The sequence below is a fragment of the Lolium rigidum genome, chromosome 1 (genome assembly GCF_022539505.1).
Source record: "Lolium rigidum isolate FL_2022 chromosome 1, APGP_CSIRO_Lrig_0.1, whole genome shotgun sequence".
NCBI lineage: Eukaryota > Viridiplantae > Streptophyta > Magnoliopsida > Poales > Poaceae > Lolium > Lolium rigidum.
This window is the reverse complement of record NC_061508.1, coordinates 257,846,009-257,862,873: the sequence shown is the minus strand read 5'-3', so window position 1 is coordinate 257,862,873 and position 16,865 is coordinate 257,846,009. Positions and strand designations below refer to the sequence as shown.

At 42.4% G+C, this 16,865-nt stretch overlaps 1 protein-coding gene across 1 annotated transcript; it reads left to right on the top strand.

Annotated features, from left to right (window-relative positions):
- The first annotated feature begins 15,708 nt into the window (after positions 1-15,708).
- LOC124683555 (GTP-binding protein SAR1A-like) lies at positions 15,709-16,564 on the top strand. Its single transcript, XM_047218051.1, has 3 exons — positions 15,709-15,837; positions 15,967-16,098; positions 16,244-16,564. Exons 1-3 carry the CDS (start codon positions 15,709-15,711, stop codon positions 16,562-16,564), a joined length of 582 nt encoding a protein of 193 aa, XP_047074007.1.
- Positions 16,565-16,865: the final 301 nt, after the last annotated feature.

Here is a 16,865-nt window from a genome sequence, read left to right as displayed (position 1 = left end):
CTCTCTGAATACTTGTCTGTGAGCATTTACAGTGAATCCTTCATCGAACTGCTTGTCAACACCTTCTGCTCCTCGTTTGGATCGACATTCTTACTTATCGAAAATACTACGATACACCCCCTATACTTGTGGGTCATCAGAGACATGGTTTATTTGAAGGTTAGCCCAATGAAAGGACTCAAAAGGTTCGGAGTAAAAGGAAAGTTAAGTCCTCGCTATTTAGGACCATTTAAAATACTTAGTCAGAACAGAGGAACAACTTTTGAGCTAGAACTACCTAAACAGTTGAGTTTGATTCACAATGTATATCATGTGTCTCAACTCAGAAAGTGTTTAAAAGCACCTGATAATCCTATATCACATGAGGAATTAGAACTGCAATCATACCTAACCTACGTCGAAAGACCGGAGAAGATATTGGAAGTACACTGGAAGAAGTTAAGGAATAGGGCGATCAAATATTGCAAGATTCAATGGCAGCATCATCCTAACGAGAAGCAACTTGGGAGAAGGAGGACGATCTCAGAAAATCCTACCCGAGCTATTCAGGTACCTCAATCTTAACTTCGAGACAAAGTTTCTGTTAAGGGGAGAGGCTGTAATAACCCAGAACATAGGAACATCGAAGGGTAGATTTAGAAATGGGATGTGCATTTCATCACAAAACGAGGGAAATTTTTGTGCCTTATTGCAACTAAACCTAAGAGGGGTCGAGGTTCTCTCTCAATTGCAATTAGGGTTAGGCAATGTAAGTTATGAAATTTTGACATGATCTCTTTTGTATCTTGTTGATTTTGGGAGTTGACTTCATTTGACAAGTTCTATTGAATTTATAACTCAAATAATAAAGGATAAAAAATATAGAATTTGAATTATGAATTTATAATTCAAATATATTTCATAATTCAAACACATTTCATAAATTCATTTCACTTTGAATGTCAAATTGAAAAATAAATACACAAATATTTATAAGTAAATGGTACATACACAAATTGAGCTCATAAGGAAATTTGAGCTTAATTTATTTAGATACACACATACAAAGTCTTTAGAATATTCTTGATACAAGAATTTATTGAAAAATAAGCAGAAATAAAAAAGGAAGATTACATCATTTGATCCTATACTAAAACCCTACAGTAACGACTTGGAAGAATTGCTTCCTATGTCATATTCACCTTCAAAACCTGCAAAAACAAAGAGAAAGCTATACAAGGGTTAAATGGTAAGTCAGTAACCAGCCAGGGGTGAACCAAGTGTCACTGACACTTTTGTTGGTCCAAAACTTGGACATCACAAGGATAAGATGAAGCAGACCAACCCTGGACATGCACAGAGGGCTCAGGTTTCACCAAAGGGCTTCACATCTCATGAATATGTTGTGTAGCAACAGCACAACACCACAGCTGAGTCACCAGCCAAGCCAGGGTTGTGTGTCACACCCAGAGAAGGAGCACAACAGGGATAAATAGGGTAGAAACCCTATAAACCAAGCATCAGTCGGCCTGATAACCATTGCAGCAAGCAACAACCATACAACAGCAAGAGTTCATCCAGTTCTTGCTCAAGAACAACACAAGCACCAACAGAAACCATTTATCCATCCAAATCCAACCAGCCAAAGCCCAACAGAAGTAATGTGAACATGAACAAGACCATCAGGGGCTAGGAGGAGAAGGACAAGTCACAAAACCATCAAGCAACTGCTCCACAGCAGTCAAGCTTAACTATCTAGGAGCTGGAACCAGGTATACCAAGTTCCTGGAGAGGATCCCGTGGATCCAATCCATCATTCATGCATGACACAGGTCATGATTTGAGCAGATGCTCAAGGGTATGATCATCACTTGGTAATAACCAAGGATCACTGGCAGAAAAGGGGAGCCAATAGAACCTAAACCATCCAGATACTATTTTGTGCATATGAACAAGAATAGATGCACAAAAGTGCACACAAGCAAGCACACATGCACAGAAAGCACCAGTAGAAGATTTACAGGTTATAAAAGCTTCCATAGACCACCTAGTGAAACCCTAGCTTCTAAACCATCGGAGAAACCCAAAATTTCTTCACAGGCAAGTATAATGGTATTCATAGCATGTATGATGTCCTATTATGCAAGCAGAGATGAGTAGCCAACAAGGATTAGCCAATTGTGTGAGCAACCAGTCTATAGCCAAGATACAGAGGTCACATCAAACATAAATCCATCCATTTAACCAAGTATATAAGCCATCACTATCCACAAATGGATTCAGACTTGTATCATTTCCAAATTAATTCATGGAAATGCTAAGTCATGCACAGCAAGGCATTTAATCAACACTGCATAAGCAGTTCATCCATAAATAATTCATTCAAGCATAAATATACAGTAAACCATGCTTGAACATGATAATAGCATCACTGAGAGGCAACAATCACATGAATCATTACTTACTAGCAATAAGATCTTGTCCAATGAGCTTTGGGCAGCAACAACAACACATACACACACTTGTGTATTTGCCAGAACAAGAATAAGCCACAATAGTAGCAGATAATTTCTTCAAATAGCCAAAGAGTGAGCCAGTAACTAGCTACTAGCCTTTAATTGATCAAATGGATCAATTAGATCAAGCCAAGACACAGCAGAGCATCATAAGCATGAAGTGATCCAAGGACTGGATCAACTGAAACCTATACAAGCCATGGGTGAGCATCACTGACACCACAAGTGTCAGTAGTGCAAACCTAGGTCAATCACAAGTCCAATAAGCCGATGAATTAACCAGTAAGCCTATGATCAAGTCAATGGGCATAAGAACAGGCCAGTAGACAGATGAACATGAGATAGTAAGAAATTGCATAGCACAGAGTCATGCACACAGAGATTGATCACATCACAGTGAGCCAGTAGGCATAGGCATAGCATCAACAAGCTTAGGAGTAGAGCACAACAGCATGGCATGAACAGCAAGAACAACATCACAAGAAGTAGTAGGGCAAACATGGCATCACATCAGGCTTAGCAGCAGCATACGCTGGATAGCAGCAGTCATAGATCGAGTAGAGGTAGAACGAGCAGAAGAGGTAGCCAGAGGAGGTAGAAGAAGCAGAACGGGTTATCTGGTGAGGGCGGGCGGCAGTAATGGCGGCACGGTGTCACATGCCAACCACGGTGGCGCCAAACCGCGGCCTGGCCCATGCCAGGCCACGCACACCACCAGGAAAGGCGGCGAACCACCTACAACGGCGAGGAAGCGCAGATCGACGGAGATTGACATGGATCCGTCGGTATCTGCGAGCACCACACACGCGCGCGCACAGTCGAGGACGAGATCGAGATCGACGAAACCACTCGGACGAGCAGATGCGCCATCGCGAGCTGCGTCGACAAGCACCACATCACGACTTGGTTCGGTCTGAGTTGGCCGGAACACTGCGGCGACCATGGTGGCGACGCGGTCGCCACCGAATCGCCTAGGGTTAGGGTTAGCAAGCGAAGCGGTGAGCGAGAGAGAGAGAGTGGGGGTGGGTCGAGTGACTCGGTGCCACCACACCGTTTTGGATTGGCCCTGGTGGGCTGCCCAAATGGGCCGATTTGGTGGGCTGGCCCAACTAGGTAGGGGTATTTTAGTCTTTTACATTTTTGAAATAACCCTTGAATTCTACCAAATAAAAATAAATGGAAAATACCTCTAAAAATCCAAGAAAAGTAAGATTAATGAATAACAAATTATTCTTAACAAGAATAAAATAAGAAATGGGAATTGTTATACAATTTCAAATTTTGAAATGTTTGAATTCAAATTTAAACTCTAAATTTTAAATTGCAATTTTTCTTGGATTTAAAAATCAAGGAAAATTCAAAATGGATTCAAATAATTATCATTCAAATAATTTCAAAGGGAATTTTATTATTCCAAGTCATTTATTTTAAAGGACAAGATTTTCCAAAAAGGGAAAATTTCATGAATAATTCTAAAATGTGGAAACCCTATTTTTCAAATTCCTTATTAGAAATAAATATTTTTCAAAGGAAAATATCAACTATTTTTCAGTTCTTTTTTTAGTAGAAAATAAAACCATGTTAAAGTACTTAAAGAATTATAAAGTACCGCCAAAGGCACCAATCCTTAACTCAACCCTAAATTTGTATTAACCATGTCGGGGTAAGGGATTCAACATGAAATAATACATCCATTCATGCATCATTTGGATCTTATAACATTGTCTTTACCGGACAATGATGCTTCTTACAGAACCCGAGGTTCAGGTTCAATCCAACACTCCGAACTGCATTATCTCGCAGTCACCAGAAAGTTCACTCTTGCTCATGTCACCTTGATTATTTTCTATAAATTTACCGCAAAAGTACTATACTTATCATTCTTCCATTGAAAAGAAAAATGTTACTTTTCCAATTATGAATATGACTATGTGGTGGGGAATGGAACCATGGTATGTGTTGATATGGTGGTGGTTCCATTGCAAGGGTTCTATAAATCTAGGACTAATCACCAATGATGTCTAGTGATTCTAGCGCCGTACAATTCGCGTTAACCATAAGATCTATAATGGCTATGGGGAAGTCAGCTGTATCTTTTCCCTCTTGCATATCAACGGACCTGGTAGAGCCTGGCTGGGTGTTGGAGATAAAAGTGCAGTAGGTTGGGAAATTCTTTAAAATCCTCATCCGTGTGGATGAGAGGCTCTATCGTCTATGAGGGATTGTCTATAGTACACCGGGGGTAAAGCCGTATGATCGGGAGTTGTCTACCGGGGGTGTACGGATGGACAAAAGGGTGGGTATGCAAGGTCGCGGAGAAGGCAGTGATTGGCTTGGATCTTACACATGGCCCCACACCAAGGAAGTGTGGACGAGAAACGCGTCTCGGTTGGTATCAAGGATAAGTTCTCTTATGGGAAAAGTAACACACCTCTACAGAGGGTAATAAACTGTGGCAGTCACTCCTTGTTCCGGGAAGGGAACTACGAACACGCAGGAAAGGAACTCCATGAAGTTCTGTTCAACCTGTGAAGACTGACAGGCATAGTTTTCTGAATAAAATAAATCTTTTGAAGAAACGTTTGCGAAACATGCATTGACCGGAGATTTTCTGATCAATGGTCGTAGCTAGTGCATCAAACACATTTTTTTCCTTTTGAGCTTGCTGAGTACCTATGTACTCACTTTTTTTCGACACCCTTGCTAGACTGTGATAATGAAGTGTAGGCCACTGATGGAGCACCGGAAGGCGACTACGAGCTGGTCTATGATGAACCTGATCTGTCCGGAGGAGTGGAAGGCATGGAATATGGGATAGTCTACGGGGCCGACAACAATGAAGCAGAGGAGTAGTGTCATACCCTAGTGTCATAGAGCCGAGCAGCGTAGAACTTAACTAAATAAGTTGCTGAGCTCAGTTTACTATTTATGCTGGTTTGTAATGAATTTAAGTAGTATCTTAGGGTGTTCTAATCGAATCTGTGAGAATACCAACTTGTTAAGTCTGTGATTGTAATATAATCTCGAGTGTTATGACCTGTAATATTTCTGTTGTTCCACTCTGAGGGATGTGATATTTGTGAAGAAATCCCTTCATGAAGATTATATCAACGACTTGTATACTACAACATGCAGTGGTATGCTGGGCCACCGCAGTCTATAAGGTTAAGACCTACTCTGATGATATCTTGAGTGTTATAAAGCTCGTCCCTTTGCTCGTGGTTTTATGCAGGAGCATAGTCGTGACTATAATGAGACTAACACTATCCACATGTCCCAGTCTTCCATCTAAAGGTATAATTGATGCCCCCCATGGGGGCTTCACATCGCTTTGAGTTACTGGCCGTTGGATCTGTCCTTAGAATCCATCTTAGCCGTTCGTTTTTTTACTGTGTGGTATAAAAAGGCACTCCACACTAGAAAACCCTAGCAATGTGACGAGCTGCTCCTCCTCCCTTGCTGCCTCTCCCTCCTTCTCCCTACGGCATGGACGTAGAGCATCCATGGCCGCCGTCGCGCCGCATCCCCTCACCGGGCTAGCAGGGGCGAGCAGCAACATGAGGAGCCCCAGCTGCGACGGCCTCTTCCAGTAGCCCGACCTGCCCTCTCCTCCGTTCCTCCGGGCCTCCCACAGTGAGGTGACGGCGAGGGTAGGTGATTTCGTGGCGGCGTGGAGAATTTCCTGGCCGGATTCTCCTCGGTGCTACTCCGGCCGTGCACGCCATGGAACTCGGGCAGTTCATCCCCGGGAAGAAGGAGAGCCATCCCGCTTTTGGTATCCATGGTAATGAAATTAATGTGCTGCATACTCGAGGGATTGATTTGTTTTATTATTTCTCAGAATATTGTATTATGGATTCGTGAATCTATCCATATGCGGATCTGTGAGATGGATGTGTGTCTCTGAAATTCCTCCCTCTTCAAGGGCTAGGAAAATTACTAATTAATGTTTTTTGTAAAATACTGTGTGCAGATCTAATAAGGAGAAGATAGAAGGAGAATATGAGGGGAGTTCTTTTTGAAGAAGAAGAAGAGACCAAGGTCATTTTCCGAGGTAAGAAATTTGCACCATTGGTTGCAGGTCGGTGTTTCTGAGGTAAGAAATTTGTCTCATGTCTCTTCCTATACGCATCAAGAAAATATCTTGACTATTTCCATCTGCGTACATCTCAAGTTTTCCCCCTTTTTTGATGTTAGTTTAGTTTTTCTCGGTAAGACGTGCGGTCCTCATTTCTTATCAATTCATAGTGGCTTAGACTGGACATTCATTTCGATCAAACACATTTCAGGTGAGACCGTGAGGGCATGCGGTGATATTTTTCGGGCATGCAGACTGCCATGGTATTTCAGCTTATATGGTTATGAGCACTGGTTTCTTGTTTAATTCTCGCACATCTGCATCTTTCCTACTTGTATTCAGTACTGATGTACAGTTCAGTTTAGTACATCAATTGTGTTCATAATGCTTTGCTATTTAATGTTGAGTGCTATAAAAAAATCTATAATGCTACAATTATTTATGAAAAAATTATTATAATGTTGCAGGATTCTATCTTCAAATAATTGACATGAGTTTGACAGATTTAGTATAGTTGGATTAAGCTATGTTTTAGTTCTTTAACATCTGGTCGAAGAGCTATCTGAACAGACAAATAGTAAAGTATTGATGTAATTGTGTTCAAAGTTGTTGTGCACTACTTCCTCAAAATAGTGAGCTTTCCATTAATGTGCATTACCCTATATAATTCCTTTTGTTCTGTTTGGCCATGAACATGAGATATTTGAGTTAAGTTTGGAGGAGATATACTTTCTCATAAATCTCTTATGGGATCATTCTATTTTCCAAAATGTATGTACTTCAAATTTTCCAGTTGGAGGTGCTCACATCGTAAGTCCGTTCTCATAAATTATTTTACTTTATATATTTAGTTTGAGCAGAGATGAAAACTATATATTCATATTTGCTCAACTAAGTTAACCAGTTGTGTGGCGCTTTGCTCAATATTTTAGAACTAATTCCTGTTTTACATCCTATGCTGCTGTAATGTTATTGTAGCTTCAGTCTGAAAACAGATTGCACACTTGTATTCTAATGTGGGTTGCTTCTTGTTTTTTTCCTTTGCTAGGTGTGGAATGCTATTGTCGCTCATCCGAAGCTGCTTCTATTCTTGGTGAGTATACTCCGTTTCATCCATCTCTGTAACGCTTAGCGGTGGTTGTGGAGCAGACTGTATTAGTGATTTACCAATCGGTGCGCATGGCTTAGGCTTTTTGGATACTCGTTTTGTTTGACAAAATGCATCCTACATGCTGATGGTGACCTAGGTTAATGTGTAACATCACTTTCACAATGAATGTTGCGCTGCGCCCGGTGAACTGGTATATGGTCTGTTAGCAAGAAACTATCCTAGGTGCTCATGGTTGTCCAGATTAGCTTAAAACCCCAACTTGTTAATTAGTGTTTCTCTGCGACCGAGGAATTAGTATATCATGTGAGAAGAGCAGCGATCACTGTTATTAGTAATGGAAGTATTTCATCTTCAATTACATGTTACATGATGCCAATTATTTATTAAGATGCCCAAAGCTGTGTATAGTTTTGGATATCATGAAATATGCTGAATAATATAGCTTCTTTTGGAGATTAGACATACCTTCTGTATTTTCTATGTTTCCCGTATGATGTTACAAAAGCCAGTGATGTTTGTTTCAGTTGCACAGAAAAAACAAATAGAAAGGTCGAGAACAGTTTTATGGCCTTTTCATGTCTACCTTCTGATGTGTTGTTTGATATTGTTGCTGTTTCAGGCTAGCTGCTGCTGTGAGTTGGTTGTTCTGCCAGTCTCCCTGTCAGGTAATGCACCTTGGCAAAAGATAATGCACTATTACCATTTTGGTTGTCCATATATGGAACCACCATATATGCATTGGGTTCTGGACCCTATATATAGAAAAAATGATCTTCCTTTGCTTCACGATCAGATATTCTTTCCCATGGATCATAAATAGCCCGTGGTCTTCTTCTTTGCACCCTTCTTTATTCTTATGCAGTTTTTCTCTATGTTTTTGCTCTCTTTAGGTATGTAACTGAAAATCAACATGATATAATTGCAGTCGGTTGCAGATGTGAAGAGTGTTCATTTGCACCAAGAAGCTCTAGGAGTTGGGAGGAAGGAGGAGTCCAGGGCCATCCATTGGCGGCGGCAGGAAGCTCGGGGTCGAGTTGGAGGTGAGCATCAAGAGGCATGCGAGAGGGTCACCATCTTTGGAGCACACCATTAGCCCAGACCATCACCACAAGAAATGCAGTTTCACACCTTGAAGCAAACTAGGTAAAAGTTATCTGAATAAAAGTGTTAACCTGCTTGTTTGTGTGGTGTCTGATTTGTGGGTGAGAGAATGAGAGCAGATTTTCAATTGGTAAGGAAAAATATTTTTACATGTTCTTTTTTTATTGGGTATCCAAGGATCTATTCATTATTTTCTCAGTTTCAAATATGTATGCCCATACACACAATCTTCAGTCAATATTTTCTCAGTTGTCAAATATTGCATGTCCATACACACAATCTTCAGTTGAGTGTTATCACAAACAACGAAAGTTCAGCTGAATGTATTGGGTGTCATGGATGTCTTGCATCTCAGATTTATACTTACGAGAAAATCATGAGTTTCTCAGATTTTAGGCCACCATCTAGATATCTTGGAAGGTTTTTTTTAAAGAAAATGAATGATGGAGTATATTCTCATAGGTAGATGAGTTTAAAGGAATAAAAGTTTGGGTAGTGTATTTATACAATAGCATCAGTTGAGTCATGAACACTGGAAGTACAAAACTTCTATTTATGGCAAATGCAAAATCCAAAGCACAAGTTGTATAAATACACATTATGACATGTTTTTTCAAACTTGACAATATTTAGATGTCAATGCTTTAGTGTTTAGTTGGTTTTTTAATATTTATTAATAGGGGAACCTTGCCTAGCTTTATATTTTTTTATCACATCTTTCATTTGATATGTGGACTAATGAAATGCAGTCTACAATGGGCTCATAGAAGGGCGACAATGTGTTTCGACAAAACTGATTACTATTCTCGGGTCCCCTTTTATATTTATGTCCATTGTTTGTGATCATTTTGTTTCTTTATGCAAAGGCAATGCAAGAATTAGACTCTGGTGGGTTACCATCTAACCTCATCAGATTTACGATACATTTGGGATGTGACTAAACATGTAGTAGATTAATTAAATAATTTCAATAAGTGTGTAGATTAATTAAACATGTAGTGATTCTTTGCTACCGAACCATAAAATCGACCCATCTGATGACAAATGGAGCCTTTGGAGATGAAAAGGGAACATACGTTATAATATTTTCTATTTATGTTGGATACCATGGGAGAATTCCTTAACATTTCGGTGTTGCACTTATTGGTTGCCTTTCTCTGTTGCAATCTACTATATAATTTGGAAAAGATTTGTATGCACTTTATCCATACATTTGAGGAAATCAGAAGGTGCACATAATTTAGGGCATATTCATTATGATCTTCTGTATTTATTATTTTGATTGGGTCGATCTACCATAGTTGTCTGACTAAACTTTGTCATTATCATATCGAGGTAAGCAGTGGACACAGTTACAGTGTCATTGTTTGCATCTGTGAAGGAACGGAAGTGCGACAAATCGAATTCATTTTCGGACAATAATTCTAAATTGCTCATGCTATGTTAAGAATGAATACCGGACTAACGGGATAGAAGTTTATCTCAAATTTTCATCCACTATGTCTGTTCCATTTTTTTGGTGTTGTATGTCTGGTTATGTATTAAGGATTTAGATGTACTATTCTTAAATGGTTAGGTCTCCGTTTCAGTTTTCTATTTAGATTTAGATATTCTATTATGTGCATGTTTTTCTAGGTGCTCAACTACTCATCTTAACAACCATACTATGATCTCTTCTCCCTGACTCTGCTGCAATGAGTGAAGGAGAGACGGTGCAGGGTCACGTAAAGCAGCACTGGTGACTGAAAAACGCTGAGCTCTGAGATAATATTTGTTATCTTATTATTGCAGTTAAAGCTATTATTGCGGTTCACTGTGTGTTCTAGCAATCTAGCTAGATTTCACTGTTAAAGCTATTACTGCTTTTAACTTCTGTTCAAGTTATGCTTGCACTGATTTCTCCCGGTTTGAGTTCTACAGGGCACGGCAAATCAGGTTGGCCCAAGCCAAGTACGTGTTCTCTCCGTCGGATGATACTCGTGCTTATGTTAGATTTAGCTGCCTTCCAGTTTCATCCTAGCGAGAACTGGTTTGCTTGGTAATAATTGAGAGTTGGTGTCTACTTTTCTCAGGAAATGGATTTTTTCGTGTGTCCAGTGTTCAGACCATGAGGTTGTTCGAAGGCTGATCAGCAAGGCTTCAGTACCTATGTGTAAGGTCTACCCTTTTTTTGTTCTGTCTCAATTAGTGTATGCTATTATGAAGTTGCTTAGGCTTTGAGATATATTATAGGTACTCACTCCAGATCATATGAAGCGACATCTTTTCGATATATTCTAATTACTATTACTACACAGGGCATGGCATTAGTGTGTATAGTCAATACAAGTTAATTTTATGAAGCTTTTGGCATCAGAAACTTTTTTAACCCGGCTACATGTTAAGAAAGCTTCTAATGGCTATGCTATACTCTAATTTGTAAAAAAGCTGTCCATTTTTCAGTTCCCATCTTGCTTAGTTGAGATTCATTATCCAGTGATGCATACCTCTGTTTCCGCTACATTGGTACAATAGTTTGGTATGATGACTGTATGAACTGTATGAGATTGAAATTCTAAGTCGGAAGGGTCGCCGACATATTTATAACATGCTATGTTTTGTGCAATGTGTGTCTCTTCCATATAAAGGATATCATAACTCTTTAAAACTACTGCTAACCCCTTTCCCGCCACACACACCGGTTACTCCCACCAGCTTGCTTTGTATATCCATGACCCTGCAGTTAATTGCTTGGTTGCGAATGTATTACTATTTCTCCTTTCTCAATTTTTTGTAAAAGATTAGAAGATTTGGCAAAACAATATGCTGCATCATTCTTAGTAGCCACTGAATCATCGAAGGCAAGGGCAGAAAACTCTTAAGCTAGGTGCATTGTTGTTCATATTAACTTGCTGCATCCACGGAACTTTTCTAAATTGCCCGCGGTATATCTGCAGGAAGCGGTGGAGCTTTCCAGCAGGGAGCTTCAAGAAACTACAAGTAGCACTAGCCTTTGCGCCAGGTCACCAGCTAATGTGGCACTGCTGATCTTCCATCCGTACAACCTGGAGAATGAGCCGACACTTCTCCATGTTGCAGATCCAGTTGCTGACATACATCCCGTACCATCAGATTTACACATGGTATCTGAACATTTTTGACAATTTTATCTATTGCACGACAGAAACAATGTTCCCATGTTTTTTCCCCGATGTTTCTCTGGAGGGTGGTTCTTGCCACATTGGCTATTGTGTGTGCTTCTTCTGGGGGTGATTAGCCAGTTTTTGGTCTTGCTGGGGTTCAGTTAGCGAGGTGGCCCATTTTGCGTGAGTGAGGCTGCTGATGTGCCTACCTCCGGGCAGATATGGAATGAGTTTGTAGCCAGTTGTGCTTCAGTATTTGTTTCTCATCATCACTTTTTGTAGCAAGGGCAAAGATCTTAAGAATTCATTTATGCAGAGAGCTCTATTTGAGGATTCCCCTCCCCTCCCAACACTAGATGTATTGCAAGCAACAATATTAAGTTGATGTTAACATTACAGTGTAGTATTATATGGTTTAAATTGCCATCATAGATTCTTACTATTCCTCCATTTCCCCTTAGACCTTTGTGATTATAATATCCTTCCCCATGTAGTGCTAAATATGGTATTTTAGAAACCATCTGCCTTGGCAAGTTATTTGTAATTATATTTCTTTACTTCGAGGCTTCTAAATGATCTGGTGCAAGTAATAAATATTATTCCAGTTTGATGTTTGGTTTATTGTTCATTTAGGGCATGACATTGTACGTGCCGCGGCATCTCCATCCACCTTGGTGAGTTCTCAACTAATAATTTCGCCATATTCATTTTCTTTCTCTATGTGGGGTTACAAGAGGTCATGCTAGGCATGCAAATAAGATCATGTCATAGTAGATGAGCTTACATACCTAGATACGTGTGTGTTCACACAAGTATGTTCTTTTATGTACACTCCAGCTGGAGTGCAAATCTGCTTTAGTTTGCAAGAGCATGGTACAAATGCCAGTTTGCACATGTGTGCTATTTATCTCTACATGGCACTCAATGCTTATAGGTGTGGTTGCATCATATTGGGAAGAAACAAAGAAAGAGATATGTGCTGTTGTCAGATATGCTTGAATTACCATGACTGGATCAAAGGTCCCGATCTCTAGGCAAGCTCCTACTTTAAAATTTCCTTATATTTGAATTTGAATCGTCTTCCACATTCTACGATCATTTATGTGCCTCTGTTGTATTCATTCAACCCAAATTTCATGGTATTTTTCTTATCTTTGAACATAACTATTAATATGTTAAAATCTGTATCCGCAGTGCACTATTTTCCAGTTTACTCATGTTAAGATTTTCATCATCTTGCCTCATTTTTTTGTTTCTATGTCTTCTACATCTACTTGCCCCTTGCACATTTGCATTTTTCCTCTGAGCCATTAGATCTGATTTAGTTGGACTAAGGGACGGGGGATGGAGGAGATAGGGGCCAAGGAAGGCATGTTGCCCGGTATCACGGCTATCGGTCGGACTCAGTGAAGGTGTGAGAGAGAAGACATCCACACATCCACTCAGACCAGAGGGTGGGCCGACCTCTACCACAACGGTGAATGGAACATGCCTCTTTGTAATCGTGTTGTTTTGATAATCAGCTGTTTGTATTTTCAAACATATAAACCTGCTATTCTACATGGAAGATTTTGTTTTGTAGAATAAGCAAATGGTCTACAAAAAATTCTGACACGAATTTGAGCTTTGCTTATTTTCTTATTTTTGATATGTAAATCTACACGAATTTTACGGGATCGTGCGCCAAGGCGCACATTTAAATCTAGTTAATACCTAACGTGTGCATACTACGGCCCTGTTTCCGGCTGCCCCTTAGCGTTTTCCCTAGCAAGAGTTGTCGTTTTTTTGTTGGGCTATGTGCATAATTGCTTGGACAGGCCGTGACTCTTTGCTTTAATATACTACATTTTATTTTATTACATTCCACAACAACTGAGTAGTGTTAAAGTGTGCTTGTCTCAGAAAATACAAAGGGGCAGATGAGCTCACCTCACTCCTATCTTCCCACCAAACACATGGTAATTTGGTTTGGCAATATTTTATGTTAGTGTAAGTATATAGCCGTTGTATACATAATGTATTACACTGATATTCATTATATCAGTCACAATGATATGATAATTTGTAATGCAGATATAGTTAAGTATAGAGAGTGTGAGAAAAAAACTGCAGCAGCACGTGGACACTTCTCGAAATAGGCTTTCGCCCCGCTATATTAATATAGCAACTACACGATACAAGCATGTTGGGGCCACAGCGCAACCAAGCCGAAAAGAAACTGAAGAGAAAAAAAGAAAACAAATGCCGACACCGGTAGCTCGACAAGAACGATGACGATCCGCAGCCGTACGTCCTCTGGAGGATTTCCACCACGCTCACATCGAAACGCCGCATACCAAAACAACACCTTCAATAAGGAGAACGATGACAACATCGTTGTTGTCGAGAGTAATCCTAAGGTTTCCCCCGGTACATGGAAGGAAATGGAGAGGGTGTACATCCAACACCCTCCAGGAAGGCAAGGCGACACCCTTAGGCGCCATCGCGTCAGAGTCGGATGAGCCGACATGGATTTCTCCCAACCCCCAAAACCACCATCGCGGGCGATTCGACGAGCTCCCCCCGACCTACCGCCCACCATCACACGCCACCATGGTCTTGAAGTCCTCATCGCCGTCTCACCGTGGACATCGGTGCAAGGCCTAGAGAAGGAAAAGGGAGACAGCAGCGCCCGGGGTAACACATCACCACCGGCGGGAGGGAACTTCATCCACCGTCTTCACGGCAGCCGAGGAGACGACGCAACAAGCACGAACCAGGCCCCTACTGGCCCGGCCGAGCCCACACAGGCCCGTGAAGTCCTCGCCGCCAAGCTGCAGCAGGCTTGCCGTGGCGCCGCTACCACCCTGCCACTGCCGACATGTCTTTCCGCCACAAGGGAACGACACAGTCAAACCAGGGGCCTACGGCCTGCCTAGCCCAGATCGGGCCCAAATGGGCCCAGATCTCGGCCGAACGGTCGCCGCCACCACCCCTCCCGACCGTGCCGCTCCGCCGCCAGCGACGGCGCCGATGCGCCTCCTTCCACCCGATACACGGGTCTCACACCACCGCATCGGACCACCATAGGCTGAGGTGCACCGCCACGGGCTGCCGCGTGCCACGCCAGGGCTCCACGTTCGCGGGGAAAGACCGGCCGCCGCCGCCAGCACCGCACAGGCAACGCCCGGCGGCCCGCGCCGGCGGTGGCGAAGAGAAGGAAGGGGGGAGTGGCGGAGAAGAGCGGCAACTAGGGTTCGCCCCTGCTCGCCCGCGGGGGTGGGGGGGGGCGAGAGGAGCGGGACAAAACGTTTTTCGCATGTGGGCACTTATCTAGTCATCTTTATATATGCGAACTAATTGAGTTAATAAAATTCCCTCCATATCACAAATAAAGAACTTCAACAAAAGAGCTCCGTTGAGTCGAGGTCTGGAGAAGAGGTCAGACGAGGATTAGAAATTGCGAACACTTTTGGTAACTTCGTGTGCTACTCGAACAAAACGAGACCAAAGACCAGCCCTCCAAGGGCCGGACAAGTAAATGACACTCCTTGTCTTACCTACACCATCGGATCAGAAATCGACGAATCAGATCTACGGGGTGACGCGTACCGAGACGGACTCTCCCCCGCCACGAGACCGGATACAGCTAGCAGCTCCTCATCGGGAAGCAGTATATATGCCCATGGAGAACCTCGCCTCAAAGCAAACACAGAAAGGAAAAGAGCTACACGGCGAAAACACGCAAGTCGAGCACACGTACGCGCGGCGCTCAACGATCCCCGTCCGTCCCCTGACAGGTCTCACCGACCGCCGGCGACGATGTTTCTGGTGGATTGGTTCTTCGACGTGCTGTGTTCATTGGGGCTTTGGCAGAAGGAGGCCAAGATCCTCTTCCTCGGCCTCGACAACGCCGGCAAGACCACCCTGCTCCAGATGCTCAAGGACGAGGTATGTATGCTTCTGAATTCTGATTGATCGATCTCTGGGTGCGTCGTCGGGGAGTTGATCGTATGAGATCGGTTTTTATATGCTGATTTTGTTCTTAATTGTGTGCCTTCCCTTGCGATCGCTATGCAGAGGCTGGCTCAGTATATGCCGACCCAGCAGCCGACCTGCGAGGAGCTGAGCATCGGGCGGATCATGTTCAAGGCCTTCGACCTCGGCGGTCACCAGATCGCGCGCCGTGTCTGGAAGGACTACTACGCCAAGGTTTGCTCCTTCTTCAAACACAACTTCACATTCACAATCATCACCGACTCCTAGTCAAAGCAAATCCATGGGTGATTCTTCCCTCCTTTATATTCGTCAATTCCTCGATAATTTTGCTGAACTCGCGTGCTTGATGTATACATAGGTCGACGCAGTCGTGTACGTGGTGGACGCTTTCGACAAGCAGCGGTTCGCCGAGTCCAAGGCGGAGCTGGACGGCCTCCTCTCCGCCGACGAGCTTTCCGGCGTGCCCTTCCTCGTGCTGGGCAACAAGATCGACCTCGCGTACGCGGCATCCGAGTTTGAGCTGCGCCACCATCTCGGGCTGGACTACTACACCACCGGCAAAGGCAACGTCGATCTCGCCGGCACCGGCAGACGGCCCATCGAGGTCTTCATGTGCAGCATAGTCCGGCACATGGGATACTACGAAGGCTTCACCTGGATGACGCAGTACATCAAGTAGACACACACACACGGCATCTCTCTACTTTCTCTTGTGATACTACTCGTGTAAATTGCAACAGCAACATATAAACTCTGATAGCGCGAATAATAACAAATTAAAACACTGACTCATATTTGTGCTTGGTTATTACTTACTCCCTCGGTTCCATTCTATAGTGCCTATAATTTTTTGGCACGGAAATTAGCGCAAGAGTATTTTTTACACAAGACCTCTTGCTGAATGATTTGAGATCAACGTAAAATTTTGGAAATTCATATCTTACTAACTTATCATAACAAATTTGGAGCTGAACGATTTG

Excerpts from the sequence above, each read along its gene's own strand:
- LOC124683555 (XM_047218051.1), top strand. The coding sequence starts at position 15,709 with ATGTTTCTGGTGGATTGGTTCTTCGACGTGCTGTGTTCATTGGGGCTT. Across the intron at positions 15,838-15,966 it reads TCCAGATGCTCAAGGACGAG|AGGCTGGCTCAGTATATGCC; the intron begins GTATGTATGCTT and ends ATCGCTATGCAG. Across the intron at positions 16,099-16,243 it reads GGAAGGACTACTACGCCAAG|GTCGACGCAGTCGTGTACGT; the intron begins GTTTGCTCCTTC and ends ATGTATACATAG.